The sequence below is a fragment of the Acomys russatus genome, chromosome 11 (assembly GCF_903995435.1).
Source record: "Acomys russatus chromosome 11, mAcoRus1.1, whole genome shotgun sequence".
NCBI lineage: Eukaryota > Metazoa > Chordata > Mammalia > Rodentia > Muridae > Acomys > Acomys russatus.
Window position 1 is genome coordinate 22,853,762 of NC_067147.1, and position 17,536 is coordinate 22,871,297.

General features: G+C 38.0%; 1 protein-coding gene across 2 annotated transcripts in view; it reads right to left on the reverse strand.

The window, feature by feature from the left end:
- Positions 1-17,536, reverse strand: part of Adgrb3 (adhesion G protein-coupled receptor B3) — a 707,858-nt gene that overhangs the window by 24,088 nt on the left and 666,234 nt on the right. For both annotated transcript variants that reach the window (XM_051153002.1, XM_051153001.1), the window contains exons 26-28: positions 10,759-10,854; positions 8,461-8,500; positions 3,516-4,159 (exon numbers count right to left, since the gene is read on the reverse strand). In XM_051153002.1, coding sequence (XP_051008959.1) covers positions 3,516-4,159; positions 8,461-8,500; positions 10,759-10,854 — 780 coding nt within the window. The remainder of the gene's footprint in view (positions 1-3,515; positions 4,160-8,460; positions 8,501-10,758; positions 10,855-17,536) is intronic.

The window sequence follows — 17,536 nt, forward strand, 5'->3', positions numbered from 1 at the left end:
CCAGAAGCCATGGCCATCAACAGCTTCTCACCTAGGGCTTGAGCTTAGGACGCCTTCCATGCTAAAAGGTCTGGCTTTTTCTCATGTAGGTCTTATGTGGGCAACCACAGCTACTGGGAATTCATGAGTGTGGCAGTCCAGTCGTGTTGACAACTCCACTTGTCTTTTTTTTAAACAATAATGAACTTAAAATTTTAAGACAATAACTTGAAAGAACTACGTTCTAAGACTTGAACTCTGGTGCTTAAGATCATGACACCATGATCCATCCTCGTCACTGTTCAACTTTACTCCATCTCCCATGTACACGCACGCACTGTGTACCTGATCTATTTTGTTTTCTGAAGGTGAATATTTAACGTACTGAAGACAATTTTATCTTCACCTTAAGGGAAGTAGTTAGAGGACATCTTGGGCCAGATTTTTATGAAAACCCAAATTCTAAGAGTTTTTAGAATTGGTTTAACAGGATCATTCTGGAAATAAACACAGTTAAGGCAATGTAGAATGTAATAATAATGGGCATGGAAAAAAAATCTGGATACACTTTTGTGCCAAGGAACTCCGTGAATGTCTTAAACATTTACACCCAATAATTGGGGGTTAGCAGAACACGCTCCCAAGGAGGCTGGAGTCTTTTCTGCTGGCACTGCAGCATTTGGGGCCTCCTCCTTTCTTTGTTGCTTCTTGCTTACTTGAATAGCTGCTCCCACCCACTCACCCACTCAGGGCTCTTTGCCTTTCTTTCTTTCTTTTTTTTTTTTTTTCTACCTCAACTTGTGTCTTTTCTTGTGTGCAGTTTTCCTGTGACTACTGAATTCCGTGCTATCAGCTAACAGCATTTACCCTTCTTGTCACCTTTTTTGGAAGAAAACTCCTGAGTTAATCTCACATCTTCACATTATGCCCATGAATAGATCATGCAATGGCTTGTCAACTTCTGCTGCCCCAGTCTTCCAGGATATATGTCCCTGCATATATAACCTCCTGTTTTATAAAGAGGCGTCAGAGATTTAGATTTATCCTTAGACATTGGATCCTTAAACAGACGCTTTTACTTGAAGATCATAACAACTTATTTCAGTGCTGTGAAGATTAATTAATTCATGTTTTTAACAGGATTTGAGAATCTGCTAGTGAAAAATTCTATAAAAATCCTAATTTTATTATCCACTCTTTCATGTATGTATTTTCTTCAGTTGTTTCCTAAAAGGTCACCTAAGCAGTTACTATTAAACACTTTCAAAGAATGAATGGCAATTAACCTGGGCCCATGAGGGATCACAGAGACTAAACCGCCAAGCAAAGAGCATGCATGGACTGGGCCTAGAACTGCCCCCCTTCACATATATGAGCAAATGTGCAGCTTGGTCAACATGTGGGTCTCCTAACAATGGAAGAAAGGGCTGTCTCTGACTCTGTTGTCTACCACTGGATCTCTTTCTCCTAGGAAAGGGCTGCTTTATCAGGCCCCAGTGAGAGAGGATGCACTTAGTCCTGCTGCAACGTGGGGTGCCAGGGTGGCTTGGTACCCCTTGGGGGACTCCCCTTCACTGAGAAGAAGAGAGGGGAATGAGAGGAAGGGGCATGTGAAGGTGGGACTGGGAGGAGAGGGCGGAAGGGACTGTGATCAGGCTGTAAAGTGAGTAACTTAATAATTTTTTTAAAAAATAGAATGAATGAGGAACTAAGTTTTATTCTGAATTCTGAATTTTGTTTTCAAAATATGTTTTATGATCTCTAAGTCACTGAAATGTAGATCCATTGATGACTCATATATACATGTTTATATACAAACACATATATATGATTTTTAAGCTTAAAACATATATTTGATGTTTATAATTAAAAATAGGGATATAGAGATTTGAAAAAAATTAGAAGGTGAAGCAATTGATACTTGGAAAATATACACTCTTGTACAAGTACACAAAACATGCCCAGTAGCAGACTCAGTTGGATTCTAGATGTTAAATGGAAAACATTTTCACAACACTCAAATTATTTTAGCGTAATTCCATTCAAATTTCTATAGCAACTTTAAAATAGTCATTGTATAGAAAAAAAAACTCCCACACTGTCATTGTTACTTTTGATATTATATTCTTATGTATATATTTACTTGATCCTCTTAAAACCCTTTGCCATTCTGTATGAACATTTTGTAGCTTGTGTTTATGTGATAATTATTATAGTGGATACACTAATATCTGTGAGTTATGATTGGCATAGCAGTAGCAATTGTAGTAGTTTAGAAAAATGGATGCTTCTGTCCAGAGGGCACACCTGCTACTCTGGAGTAGAATTTGCTTTGCTGTCTCTATCTACACCTTCGATTCTGAGAATGATTCTTACATGGATTTGTGCAGACTTAAGACTTTTTCGTTTTGGACTATATTTATATTCTGGTTTTGTTCGAGAATTTTCTTGTCCTACTTGTGAAAACTAGAATTATCTACATTTAATGGTCCATTTTAGTTTGGACAAAGTGAAAGCCACAGCCTTGGGGAATCTAGAGGAGCCACTGCCTTAAGGGACTTTTGCATTTTAAAACATATGTTATCAGAATAATTCTGATGGAAAAACCACATGAGCAACTACAGTAGTTTTTCTATTAATAGTAGATTATGCAATAATATAATACATTAACTCAACTGGCTATATATGTATATACATGTACATATACAGTAAATAAGAAAACATGTGGGTTTTTAAAATATAGACTCTATATCTTAGTAATGGGTTTATAGCAAGACTTCAAGGTTAATGGTATATGTCAGTAGAAAATCAGATATGATTCTTGAATCCAACTTGTGTAAGTCTAATACAGTAGGAATGATGATGAAAACAGTGAGTGATTCTCTACTACACTGAGATGAAAAAAGATGAAAGTAGTTTAAGTTTTTATTGCTGGTGGCATTATGAAAGGCAAAAGCTGTTGTCCTGAGTCTTAGTATAGTTAGAATATACACTTTTGCATTTAACAATTAAAGACCAATACTTTTAATGCTCACCACTCTATAGGATCAAGAACAAAACATTCATTCTAAATAATATTGATCCAATAAATAATAGTTAGTTTATAGTCAGTGTAGTGGTACACCTCACGCAAACATTTCAGCTTCATATTAATAGATGGCCTTGTAGAAGATTTAGATCTAGCTTTGAATTTGCAACACAATCCAGTTACTACGTTATGTTTCAAAACGCTCTATCATATCAGTGAAACCTCAAGAGGACCTGCTGTATTTTCTTTATGAATGTCACACATGAGTCCCGGTATAAGAGAATTAGGATTGATCATTATCATTTTAAGCACCTTGGGACTGTTTAATAACATCTTGAGCCAGGAGATTCAAATGCACTACTAGATAATCTTTATGGTCAGTTATTAATAGGCAACATACCAGGAACTCTGCCAAAACTAACATGTGTCATGCCCAACACCAATATGACATGAATCAGGTTGTATGCCCTTCAGATATCAAGGACCTCTTTAACTTCTTACGACTCACCTCTAGAGAGCTCATAGATATCGTCGATCCTGTTTCACTTCTTGATAGTCCTGTATTGTCATCCAACTCAGAGGCCATGAAATTCTTCACGGCCGTGCGAGGCTCAAAGGGTAAACTCTGCATATGTTCCTGGGGTGCGAGATGCTGGTCTAAGTTCATATTAAACTGGTCCATGACGGGGGCATTCATATTGAATTCAGGATTCACTTTGTAGTGCAGTAGCCTTTCATGCGGCAAGGTCTCCATGCCAATATTCATCTTGCTTTCCTCTTTCATCGATGGCTGGGTATTTACAGAACTTCTAGGCATCACAATATAGTCACTCTCCATCACTCTTTCCTGAGGGTGGACGATGTCCATATCAGCCCCTCTTAAGTTGTCATCCGTGCATAGGTACACAGTTCTCCGCAATTCAGTGTTCTCTTTTTTCAGACACTGACTGCTCAGCTCATTCATGCTCATGGGCATGTGCAAGCCTGTGGGCTGCTGGATGATGACTTTGGAAATGACATTTCCAGGCAATGTTGAATAGCTTAGCCCTTCAGGGTTTGTTCCCTTTTCTTCCTCATCATCATTTAGAGAGATCCGAGAGAGTGTTCCTGTTATTGTTGCTGCTCGGCAAGGACCGATATCCTTATGCAGCACTGCAATTAGAGGACGGAAATTAATAAGAAGCAAGTCTTTAGTTTTTAATCATTATTCTATATCATGTATCTTCACACTAAACAGTAAAGTAAAAGAAAAGTAATCTTTTAACAATTTATTTGCATTTGTTTGCCTATGGTCCAGATTACTCAGATGCTACCACAGATCTTAAGTGAACCATAGATAAAGCATATCTGAAAGTTCATTAACTATCTTTCCAAAAATCTCAGTGTCCTGCCCTGAAAAAAGTTCTGCATTAATTTTCAGGTAGAGGTAGATTACCAGAGAAGATCTTTCCATCAATCTTCTTCAAAGCATTTCCATAAAAATAGAGATCTTGTTCATACAAATTTGCTACTTTCTTTCATCCGTTGTTCTAAAGTTTTCTAGAAGCTTTGTTCATTAAAAGAGCTTCTCGAGGGCTGGGTGTGGTAGTCCGTATCATTAATCCCGGCACTTGGGAGGCAGAGACAGACAGATCTCTGTGAATTCGAGGCCAACCTAATCTACATAGTGACTTTCAGGACAGCCAGAGCTACGTACAGTGAAGCTGTCTCAAAGCAAAATTGGTGCAGGATGGCCACTTTGCCCACAAGGCAAAGCAGAAAATGTCACCTGTACAGGTAACTATACAACATATAGTTCTGAAAGTGTGAAAACTTTCGGACAGGAGGAATTTTGCCAATTGTCCAAGTTTTGAATAGAAACCTAATTGTGAATTAGCACAGAAGTTCAAATATAGGAGATTATGAATAATTTTGCTACTGTGAGGAAATAAAGCCTTTAAAATTGCCCAAAGCATGAGCCACTAATACACTAACTGCTATCTTTAGGGATGCTTTTTATCTATTATCGAATTATTGCCTGCTTGTTTCCTATATCGTGTCATGTTAAGTATTCATATTTTTTTTTCATGAATCTACAATGTGGTCATGGATTTTTATATTTTGGATTATTAATATATAAAAATATTAGAAGTCAAGCTTTAAGATGTTATTTCAAAATCTGGCGTGGGGGTAGTATGCAATTACAGCACTTGGGAGGCTGTGGCAGCCTTGGCTACTTACACTTTATAAAAGCAAAAAGCAGCATCAAAATAAAATCTAAACTTCTGAAGATAGTAAGAGAGCAGCAATACATTGCAATTTCCAGAAATAATTATAAATGAAACAGTAAAGGGTGAAGTTTGTTAGTTAATTTAACTGTAGTTGAAATTAAGACAATGTTTAAAAGCATTTCCAAATTCTCAGAATCATTTTAGTTTCCAACATTACACACAAATTAATCCAAAATTAACAGCACTAAAATTTAAAGAAACAAAGCCGGGCGTGGTGGCACACGCCTTTAATCCCAGCACTCGGGTGGCAGAGACAGGCAGATTTCTGTGAGTTCGATGCCAGCGTGGTCTACAAAGCGAGTCTAGGATGACAGCCAAAGCTACACAGAGAAACCCTGTCTCAAAACAAACAAACAAACAAAAAAAAAACCAAGAAAACAAAAAAAAAAAAAAAACCCAACAAAACAAAACAAAACAAAAAACCCAAAAAAAACAAAAACAAACAAACAAAAAAAGAAACATTATAAGAACATATTGTATTATATTAGGGATATATAGATGTTTTCACACCTTTGCTAATAGATTATAAACTATGAAGGAAGCCTTGGGGTAGTAAGTATTGGTATTATAATCTGGATGCATGATACATTTAGCTTTTTACAATATGATCTGTTTATTAAATATCTGAGAAATGTAATTATTTTTATGTCCATGTTTGTGTCCACAGTATGTGAGAGATGACCTGCTCCTTTGATTTGCTTAGCATGTAAACAAGCCTGGTACGTGCACCTCCTGCACAAGGCAACAATGTTGAAGCAAGACCTTCGAGAGAATTTAATCAAGTTGTGAACGGCGGAACAAAAATCAAATTTAAGTCACACAGAAGGCAGCCTGAATAGCTAGCAGAAGCAGATGTACACTCCAGCAGCTACACAAGCAGTTTCCGAGCTTAGAACGGGGTGCTCAGGGCTTATGAACGCAGCCTTTCACATTTAGTACATTTCAACACATGCACAAATCCCATGGAAAACTGAAGAAAGCAGCTGAAAAGCTCAACTAAAAAGGCCTTGGCTGAAAATGAAAACAGAAACAGAAAAATGTTGTAACTTGTTTTTGAATAATACAGCGACACTGGTCTGTGTTTAGAAGGCTTAACCCAAGACTCCAGTGCAGACTGAGGAAAAAGGAACAGTTGGTGAAAATACACCCTTGTGCATGCTGAAAAGCTGGGAGCTGCATCTCTGGGAAGAGGATCTGACATGAAGATTTTCAGCCATCACTGTGCATCACTCTGAATGGCTTGTAACAATCCTGGTTACTGTGTCCTCAGCCCACAGTTTCTGGCCTAGAAGGTCTAGGTAGATCTTCAAACACTGCATTTCTAGGAGGTGTTGGGTGAAGCCAACACTGCCTGTTTGGGCACCACACTCTGACAAGCACTGGTTTGATATGAATAGCTGTTAAGGAAAAGAAAAATAAAATGTTCTCATTCTTCCCTGTCAAGAACTCTAAAGAAATGAAGAGAGGAATGGAAGCTAGATTGAGGACAGGCGATTATGAATTAAACACATCCCTAACCATTAAAATAAACTCCAGCCTCCCGACACAGACAAGTTACATTCTATAAATGGGGAAACTTGCCCCATGGCTTGTGAATTGTAGCAGATGGCTAAGCCGAAGAAAAGTATTTTACCAGCTAACTTGTAGGTTCATGAAACTAAATACCAGTGAGACCATGCCTTGGCAACATTTTGTTAGATTTTTTTTTTTTCTATAGGAAAAGAAAGGTTGTACTTCTCTCATAGGCCCACTATGGGTAGCCAAACCATAGCCACTAGCTTAGGGCTGCTGTGGCGGTGCCCCACCCAGGGTGTTTTGATTGAATTCAGGAATACAAGATTAGTTGCCCATGTGCTTGAGATTATGGCAAGAAATATGATTTGACATTTGCCCAGATTTTAATGGCTCTGAGTTGAATCTGAAAACAATACATAAGGGAGCCTGGAAGGTAGGAGGTGGGTGCCTTTCCCAACACAGCAGGCTCTGTAGTCCTTGTCATGACATTTAACTCCTTAATAGCCAGTATAGATGGAGACTTAGAAGGTTCTGTTTCAACGGTTCAGTGGCTACACAATCTCAAATGGATGCTATCCAGAAAAAAGTTAAGATGACAGCTAACAGAGATAAAAGCAGAGGGTTTTTTTTTCTAGGAAAACATACCAGAAGCATAAATTTTACATAATCGTAGGAGAATCCTTGACAGCACCTAGAAAACACCTTAGGCATTTAAGATGACAAGCTGACACTTGCACTGTAACAAAAAATCAGAGGTGAACGTAGACCGTATCCATACAAGTGAATAGGCAACTGTGACGAAAGATGGATGTGCATGCATTTGTATGGGCACTATAATTTAAATTTATTGACAAATAGGGGGCTATATTCAGCACTAGGCCTGGGAAGATGAAAAAAAAAAAAAAAAAAAAAAAAAACCAAAAAACCAAAATACAAAAAACAAAACACCAAACCAAACAAAAATCAACTAACTAAACCAAACCTACCCCAAACAAACAAATAATACATGCATACTGAGCTAAATGATAGTCGATTTCAAATGTTTGGGTGGATATACAGATTAAGTCTGTATATATACTTTTATTAAGAAGAAGACAACACAGAGAACAAGAAATACAGAATGTGTGGCAGCATGTGCTACATCTTGATGTGCTTTGCAATACTATTTCCCAACTAGTGAAAAACATACAAAATTGAAAATGTATGGTTTTCTTTTAAGCTTACAAGCCCTCTTTTCTAGTGAAAAATTAGCAGTGGCTAGAGGGCAGCTACTATTAACACACATGTGCACACACACACACACACAAACACACACACAAGTGGTAGTTCATCAGTCTAGTGATTCATGGTCTATATATGATAAAGAGACAGGCTATAGTGATTTGCCTTATGACTGCCCTTATTCATGCAGATAGAAGCTTATGGCACATGTAGTGTGTTTTGATGCTGTGGTGCTCTTAATAATTCATTCCTTATTACTTCTCATTTTTCATTCCTTCTTTCTACCCTCTATGTATAGATACCTGATGTTATGGTGATTGTCATTGGAAGATGCCACCAGTCACCCAGATGAGTGTGACGCAAAACACAGCATTTAAAAAAAAAAAACCTTCACAAAATGATTTCACATCTTTACAGATTATATTTTAAAGGCCAAAGTGTTCTTACCTGATCGACAAGCAATGTCTACATCCTTTTCGAAGTCTGTCTGTAACAAGAAATAAGGCATTGAATCATCATTTAAAGAAGATTTCAAATGTTTTTGATATTCCTATTTACTGACTCTTATACATAAATGGCTGCTACATATCATTTATTGTTTTGTGCAAAAAAGAGTATTCTCAGGGAATAATCAGAATTTCCTACAGACAAAACTGTATATAAAACCCATGGACACTGGGATAGTTTTGATATGGTAACATAACCCCTTACAAAACGATGGAATTTTATTTGAGACTTTTGGTTCCAGTGGTAACTCTAGCTACTTGGGAAGATTAAGTATGAAAATTACACATTCAAGGCCTATCTGAGCCAGAGAATGAGGTCAAGGTCCATGAGACTAGGCTCAATCCAAAAAATTTTAAGGGGGTAGGAGACTGTTTTCTTAGCATGCCTGAGGCTCTGGGTTCAATCCTAGTACTGGATAAATGTGGAAGTGGTGGCATACATTTGTAAGCTAATGCTTAGGATGGTGAAGGAAGGAGGACCAGAAGGCACACTATTGGGTACCTAATAAATAACGATACATATTTATTTATTATACATACATGTCTTTGTTCTTTGTATTTTATACTTCCGGTTTCAGTGTGTTACCTGTGATATTCTATTATGTAGCTTTGCTAAAGTCACAACTCTGCAGAATTATATTCCTCCTACCATTATAAAAGGCGCTCAGGTGCACAGATTAAAGCTGGTGGTTAACCATTTGTTAGTGTGGCTGGCCTAGAATCTTTGAGATGTTAGCCTTCCCTTAAATTCTTATTTTAAACAAATCAAGTTATTTTTTTAATGGTAAATCAAATTAGCCTGTTGTAAGGAACTTCTGTCAACACTATGCCTTTCTTTACTAATGTTAATTTTAAATTATTATTACTATTGTTGTTGTTCTATGTATAAGCACACATTGTGTTGGGGTCAGAGGAAAACTTTGTGGGGTTGGTTCTTTCTTTCTAAGTTGAAGTGGGTACTAGGGACCAAATTCAGATCACCACGTATGCATCTGCTATACCATGTAGCCATCTCACCATCAGCATCTTAAGGATTTTTATGGCCATCATGTTTTTGTAAAAAATTGGTTATTATTTCTCAATTTTTAGCTGCTAACATATTACTTATGATATTCTTAGGTTTCAAGTGCAAAAATGTTAATAATAAATCAGTTGTGCCACAGAAAACTCATTCCTACTCGGTCATCCTTCTCTGATGTTGTATGGTTGGCCGGTTGTTTTGTTTTGTTTTGAGACAGACTCATGTTATGCAGTCCAGGGTGCCCTTGAGCTAGACTCAGCTTGCCTCAGCCTCCCAGTGCTGGCATTCCAAGCATTTGCAGCAACTCCTGACTTCCGTTTCTGATTTGATGAAGGTGATTTTGTCTCATTTAAAGCTTGCCAATGTGTTTATGCCTACAGCAGCCTTGACTCCAACAGTACTCTGGGCTTGTGTACTGTCTGGACCTATCACTGGAAGGGTGCCTTTTCCTTGTTCTTTCAGTCCCTTGGTGCTCTCTTTAGGCTGCATAGGAGAACTGCCATTACCTTGAGGCACCCATAAAGTTACATATTTAACTGATCCAAGTTACAACCCCTCTGAGGACTCTATAATTCAGCTAAGTCTCAGTTGGTTGAGGGAGCATGATCAAAACCTGCTTAAGGAAACTCTCAAAAATTAATAAAAAGAGAGAAAGGAAAGAACATACACACACACACATACACACACACACAACTAGATGTGAAAGTCCATAGTGTTCCTGTTTAGAAATCATTATCTTGAATTTTGACAAGATAAAAAATATTATCATTCTAAATACTGCCAAAAGCAGACCCTTGATTCGAAGGCAATCCATGATTAAAATGTATTAGGTGTTAAAGTATAAAGTATTTATTTTAAAGATTTGTTTTATGATTTGTGTGTGTGTATGTGTGTATGTGTGTGTGTGTGTGTGTGTGTGTGTGTGTGTGCATATACTCATGCATGCAGGAACACATAGAGGCCAGAAGGGGGTGATAAACTCCTTGGAGCTGGAGCTACAGGTAATCCTGTGGGTGCTGGGAACTGACCTTCAGTCCTTTTGAAAGGCAGCAAGTATTTCTAAGCACTAAGTCATCTCTCCAGCTCCCAGAATATTAATCTTAGAGAACTAAGGCCAAATTATGATTTTTTATGCTATTTTATTAACAAAGATTTTGTTATATAAGTTCTTGAGAAACCATGAGTTAATTATCAACAGGAAGGAAAATAAACGCTCACCATGATTTGAGCATGCCCATTAGGAAAAGAACTTGAAGAGTCAGCATTGATTGGATCCTGGCAGTTTCTCAATCGGCATCTAAATGCATCTTGTACCTGTGAGGAGAAAAAACATTAATTTTCTTTTTTAATCGATAATAACTAGACATTGCCTATATTGATAATCGATTATGAGAAAATGCTTTCTTTGCTTGTATGGTATAAGACTAATTTTGTTTCCTTTGTTTATTTGCTTTTGAGACAGGGTCTTGTTATGTATCCCTGGCTGGCCTAGAACTGACAATATACATCAGGCTGGCCACAAACGGAGATCTACTTACATGTGCCTCCCATTACAAAACCTCAATAGAGGTTAAGGACAACCACTGTTTTCTGATCACATGACACTTTAGCATCAGGATGCACACCTCACTTCCTCACTTCCTGTGGTTCCTTATAGGCCCCTCATAAGTTGATGACTATGTCCACAGGCTGCTTATCCCAAATCTGTGGCTAGGTCATGGATTTTTTTTAATGCTTTATTTTTCAGACTTCATGCATTTGATATTCTCCTTCCCCTCTACCACAGTCCATTTTACTGTTATTAAGGGCACAGCTGATACTGTGTTTTCTCTATGTTGAAACATTATTATAGAGACTGAAGAGTAAATGCATGTGGATCTTGTCTTTTGAAAGGCACAGCTGTATAGCATCCTGGCTCAGTTTTGATGTGAGATGTGCATAATGTAATTGTTGGCCAGGAAACAAACAAACACAAACCAAACAGAATAGACCAGATCAAAGCCTACATCCATTAGTACGTTTTTGTCTCCCTCCTACCTACTTTTGAGTCATCAATACTCTCCCCAATTGCAGTTTGGAGCTGGAATGTGGACCAGAGTAGTCACCACCACAGACCGCTTTACAGTCCATGTAAGAGGTCTGCACACACATCTCCCCCACTAGGGTTCGCTGCCAGCCTCCGTGACTGGCTGAGAGCAGGTGCCCTCTGATAACGTCCATTCTACGATGCTAATATTGCTGATCTCATGTCCCTCCGAAAGAAGGATCAGTTCTCTGATACATTTCTTTCATCTACCATATCAATTAAGAGTCCAGCTGCACTAAAATCTACTCTGATTTCTTTTCTGAGGACCCAGACGAACAGGAGAACTGACTCATCAGCTTCTCTGAGCGAAGCAGACAGGCCCAAGGCAGAGTAAATGGTTCCTTCTGTGGAAATGTTCTCAAGAAACTCTGTTTTAGATCAAAAAGTCATTGTGGGTTATAAAATGACACATTAATGATAGAAGATTGGTAATAAGTTTAATGTTTATCATTATTTTTCTGTTACTCACAAGTCTGAATTAGGAAAACTAATTATTGTATGTTTTCTTCCTTATAACCCTACAAACCACTGTCAGAAAAACAGTTCCATGCTCAATTCTGTATTTACCCCAAGGTAACAGTTAAAGTACAATTTGTAAAGGAAAATAAATAATGTTAGGAACATTGTCTTTTGAGAGCTTGTGACATGAAACGTTCCTTCAAATCTATTTCTAAATACCGGCATATATAAAATGTGAAACACTGCAGTGGGAATGAAAGTTCTCATGTAAATTAGATGAGGGGGTTCCCTGAGTTTTGTTGTTGTTGTTTTGTTTTTGTTTTTATTTTGTTGTTGTTGTTTTTTTACTGTCTACTTGATGTTTCCATTGATACAGTTTAGAGGGGCTTTGATTTGTAACCTTCTTTAGCCTATTACTATAAAAACCTCAGTAAAGTGTTATTGTGTTGAAACGTGGAATTGTGACTGATATAAATATGTGTTCCTGGGACCTGGTCAGTCTTACTTGGTTCTAAGATAAGATGTTTCTTATCTCTTTTGAAAGGGAGAGAGTTGTGCGTGTGCACTGACTGTAGCAATACAAAACATTAATTTCACCACTCCTTGTTAAGTGTTCTTTATTTTGAAGCCAATGCCAAATAGTTGTCAAGGATCTTATAGCTGATATTAAAATATATAAAATCAAATTCTGTAAATTTCTCATCCAAATCATTGTCTGGATGATTGAAAGAGATATAAAATAAGTCTCTTTTTCAAAACATACACTTAGACACACACAAAAACACTACATTCATCTAAACAACTTCCAAATGTGACAGAGGGTCAGGACATGTCTAAACTGGAGAAAGGCAGCAGCTTTCTCAGTCAGTTGATACAGTTTGGAAGAAAGAGAAGACAGGAAAGCACACACATTTCCCACTATGTTTAAGGTCATTTTAAAGTTCTTATGGGTACCATAATTTACGAGTTAGATTTTAAGACATTTTTTAGTGCAGAACTCTCATTCATAAGGGTTTCCAGGAGAAATTTCATTTGATTCCAAATGCTTTATTTGCTTTTTTTTTTAAATCAGAAAATACACTGAGCCCATCTAGATGAGTTGGCATTAAATATTTGCTCATCTCTGTGGGAAGAAACGATGAGACACAATGCACAGGACTCATCTCCTTACCACAGAGGGCTGAAGGGAAGATAGTATTTGGAAAATGTTCCAGTCATGTGCAAACATTTTGATAACTGGTTTTTTGTTTTTTGTTTTTGTTTTTTAGCATGTAAGCAAAGAGCTTTATCCTTTGTGAATTATACCCATGAAAACTAGGGATTGTTTAAAATTCAAGTTCTAGAAAAACATAAAAAATAACAAAAAGAAAAAGTAGACCATTCTATGCCATACCATACTAAAATTAAACCTCTCTGAATCTCCTATGCCAAAGTTATAGTTACAAGGCTATGCTGTAACTGTCCTTGATTTACTATTTATAAGGAACTAACTTCTTACTTTAGTTAACAGTTTTATTTAAAGCTTACTATTAGATATTATTACAAATCTGAGTTCCTGCAAAATTAACATTTCAAAAACTTTTTGGAAGCCAGTAAACCCAATTTTTAAATGAATCTGTGGGGAACAATGAAATATTTAACATTAATTATGTCACACTTCATATCTAGATTATAAAATGTCTTCTCTTTGAGATATTCTGAAATAGGTCTGTCATTCTAACTGATGATCAGCCAGGGCTAGAAGTAAGAGGGAGTAGCAAGGAACAGATATGTAACTAACTTTTAAATATTTATGAGACTTTAAGAGAGTCTGATGGTCTGTAATGAGTGAGATAAAGACAAGGGGACAGAGAAAGACATCTTTAGGAAGAAGCAATGTGATAACTACCGGTGCTATCTCCACTAAGTTTCAAACTGCAGCTAGGGGCCTGCTTAAAAAAAAAGAAAAGAAAAGAAAGCTACGTTTGTAGTGGTATCAATGACTGGAGACTCACAGCTGAGGAAGAAGGACATAGAAGGCTTCTGTGGCAGCTCTTACCTCCACCCATATCCTGCCAAAGTTAACAGCCTACACAGGAGAGCACAGGAAGAGAACCCTTAAAAATGGCGATAAAGATGCTAAAGTGTAGCTCTCCACGACTGAGGGCTTCTGGTGGTGGTGCTGCTCAGGAAAGACCCAGTTTACTTTAAGAGGCTGGCTACTGGGAGTTTGTCCATGCTTCAGCAAGTATATGGGCACCACAAATTGGATGTGTGTGTGTGTGTGTGTGTGTGTGTGTGTGCCTTCTTTTCCTCTTCCTTCTTTTCCTCCTCCTCTTCTTCTTCCTTTTCTTCCACCACAAAAATATGTGTTGAAAATAAAACTGCCAAGAGAAGGAATCAATCTTTCCAAATTCATAGTTTCCTGGTTGAGAGCTGATTCCATAGCAGTTTGCAGGGGGGAATGTCTCGCTCCTGTCTCTCCCTCATGGGGCGAGACATTGGGTTTTCTCAGCAGCAGCAAGAAAGAGAACTTCTCAATTGGAACTCACTCCAGAGGCAGCTGGCAGAGAGTCACTGTGCAAAGCCCATGCCAGATTTAGACATTGCGGGAGAGGAACACCCAGCACCATTGGCTGTGTTACAAACCCCAGAAGCCTCACAGGGAAGAGTCGCACAGTGTTTAGCTGCTGATCTGAGCTCACCCCAAATCCCCACCTCTTATAAAAATAAGACAGTTTTACCCCAAGCTGCTCTTTGTGAATTCTTGTGAACTCACGAGATCATTTTAAGTCAGGAATACACAAGTTTTACTTTTGTATTCATTTGTTATCATTATTGGGGAAGAAGGGTTTTCTATGTGCTAAGTCTATAATCACCACTATTGTTTCATACTTGAACAAATGGCACAGATATTTCAACGTAATATTGTATTTCATATTTAATCATTAAATGAACAAGTCTCAGTTTCATAAATATGCCAATTGACATAAGTAATATGAATGACTTGACATTTAAAAAAATATTACTTGACTTTCCTCCTATTGAAGCTAAAAAAGGGAAAGTTTGTCCTTTGCTATACAATCAAAGACACAGAAGGAATTCTCAGATTCCAGCCCTGATGGACCTTTATTGGGACCGCTCCTCCCATGCTAGAGGATCTACCAACTGCTCTTTGAAATTTCCATCCTTTTGACCTTCAAATTAGCTTTTTAGATCCATCTTTGGGGCATGTGGAAATTTCTTTAGATGATGTTTCAAACACATGATCTGAAAATGTAGCGCTGCTCCTTTAGTGTGCAAATGTGAGAGGAAAGAGAGGAGAATTATATGCTAGACACCATGCCTCGCACCTTCACAGGAAGCATTGCAGTTCAGGCTGGCGTGGTAGCCTTCGAGGCAGACAGGCTTGTGATGCACAGAAGAGCAAGTTCACATTTGGACACTGTAAGACTCTTGCTCAACAGAATCACAACAGGTGACAGAGAAGAATGTGGAACCAGGTTTCTTGCCTTGAAAGTCCTCGTTCCTGCACATCATTCTGTTTATATCCTTCCAAATGTACTGAGCAGAGATCGAAAGACTTTAAGACTAAGAATGAACCCAAACAAACAAAAAAGATATTTAAAAAAGAAATAACCTGAGTATACAGGGAGTGCAGGTTACATTCTCTATATACTCAGGTAATTATTTTAGTCCTTCTCAAGTCCCTGATGGGGTTGAAGACCAGAGAGTTTAGTTTTACAATGAAGTTTAGATGGTTAGGGGTTAAGAGGTTTTTAGGTCTAGATAGATGTTTTAAGTTGATAATGATGAGGTATGATAGATATTGATTTATATTCAGAATTTTAGATGCACCAAAAAAGGAAAGCTGTTTTCTTCAAGGCTGCCAAATACAAATAGTCAAAACACTATGAATGTAATATTTATATAATTCATGATTGTTTCGTGGTTCTTCTTGCTGTGGGTAGCTTACTCTATATATGTGTACTAATATAAATGTATTTTATATTTAAAATTTAAAAATTAAAAAATTTAAAATAATAATAAAAAAGGAAAAGAATAGGTAAATAAAAGGAAAGAAAGATTCCACCTTACACCAATCAGAATAACCAAGATCAATAAAACAAATGACAACTCATGCTCACAAGGATGTGGAGTAAGGGGAATGCTCATTCATTGCTGGTGGAAAAAAAAAAAAGAAATAACCAGGTAAGTTTTCATTTTATTTCTTTAATCAACACACATTGGCAATCTGTACCAGTAAAAAAGAGCCGCAAGGCGAGATCTTGAGGGCATAAACAGGTGAAAGTGGGAGCTGCCTATCAACCTGCCAGTGTCCAGCAGCCTCTGCTCCCTGCCATAGCTGCATGATGCTATTTCCCCCCACTCCACCCACAGAGTAGGAAGCAGCTGATGGAAAATGTTAGTGGAGGAATTTAGAGTAACCATAACTCACAGTTGGATGCTCCCTGGCAGCCATGACAGTGTATCAGGTTGTGTTTTAAGCTCCCTGTGTCTGAACTTATTCACTGAAGCCACTTTTTTTTTTTTGTCAGACTTCACAGCTTTGTTAACCTCTTCTGCCTCTGTACAGATACATGTATGAAGATTGAGAAGGATACAGATGCTCACCATATAGCTGAAATGATGACAGCCAGGGCAAGCCCAACCTAGAAGCAGCATGATTTACACTTCCTTGCCTAAGAAATGGGATGCAGAGTGGGGTGAAATAGGTGGCTTCTAAGGAAATGGTGTTAAGACCAAGAGCACATTGTCGTAGACTGTGTCATGTCCATGTTCACAATTGAGGCTTATTCTGTTGCCTCTTGCCAGGCACATCAAGGCACATACTTTATTTTACTAAGAACAAAGCAAAACTACAAAATCTTTAAGTGATTTTTCCTTTGGAATTTTCAATTCAGTATGAGAGGTATGAAGGCGTTAGTTAATTAATCAATTGTCTCCTAAACCCTCTGCCCTCCAACAACATGTGCCAATCAAGTAAGTCCTGATGCTCTCCACACTTGGTCACTTACTCTGTTTTTCAGATGCAGTACGAAGTAAGTAACTGTCATCAAGGCCACCAAATGCTCTAACTAGAAGTCTGACATGAGGGAAGGAGGGAGGGAGGGAGGGAGAGAGAGAGACAGAGAGAGACAGAGAGAGAGAGAGAGAGAGAGAGAGAGAGAGAGAGAGAGAGAGAGAGAGAGAGAGAGAGAGAGAAAAGGAGGGAGAAAGTGACACACACAGAGAGAGAGAGTCAGACAGACAGAGACAGAGACAGAGCAAGTCATGTTTATTTTTAAAGATTTTCCTGCAAAATTGCTTCACAGGTTTGAGTGAATATTTGAGGCCTCATGTGGTGCAGCTTCACCTTTACGCCAGACCTTGGGAGAGACAGGAGAAGACCTTGGCCCTGGTACTAATGTCACGGAACCGCCACAAGATGCTTACACCCAGGCTCAACAG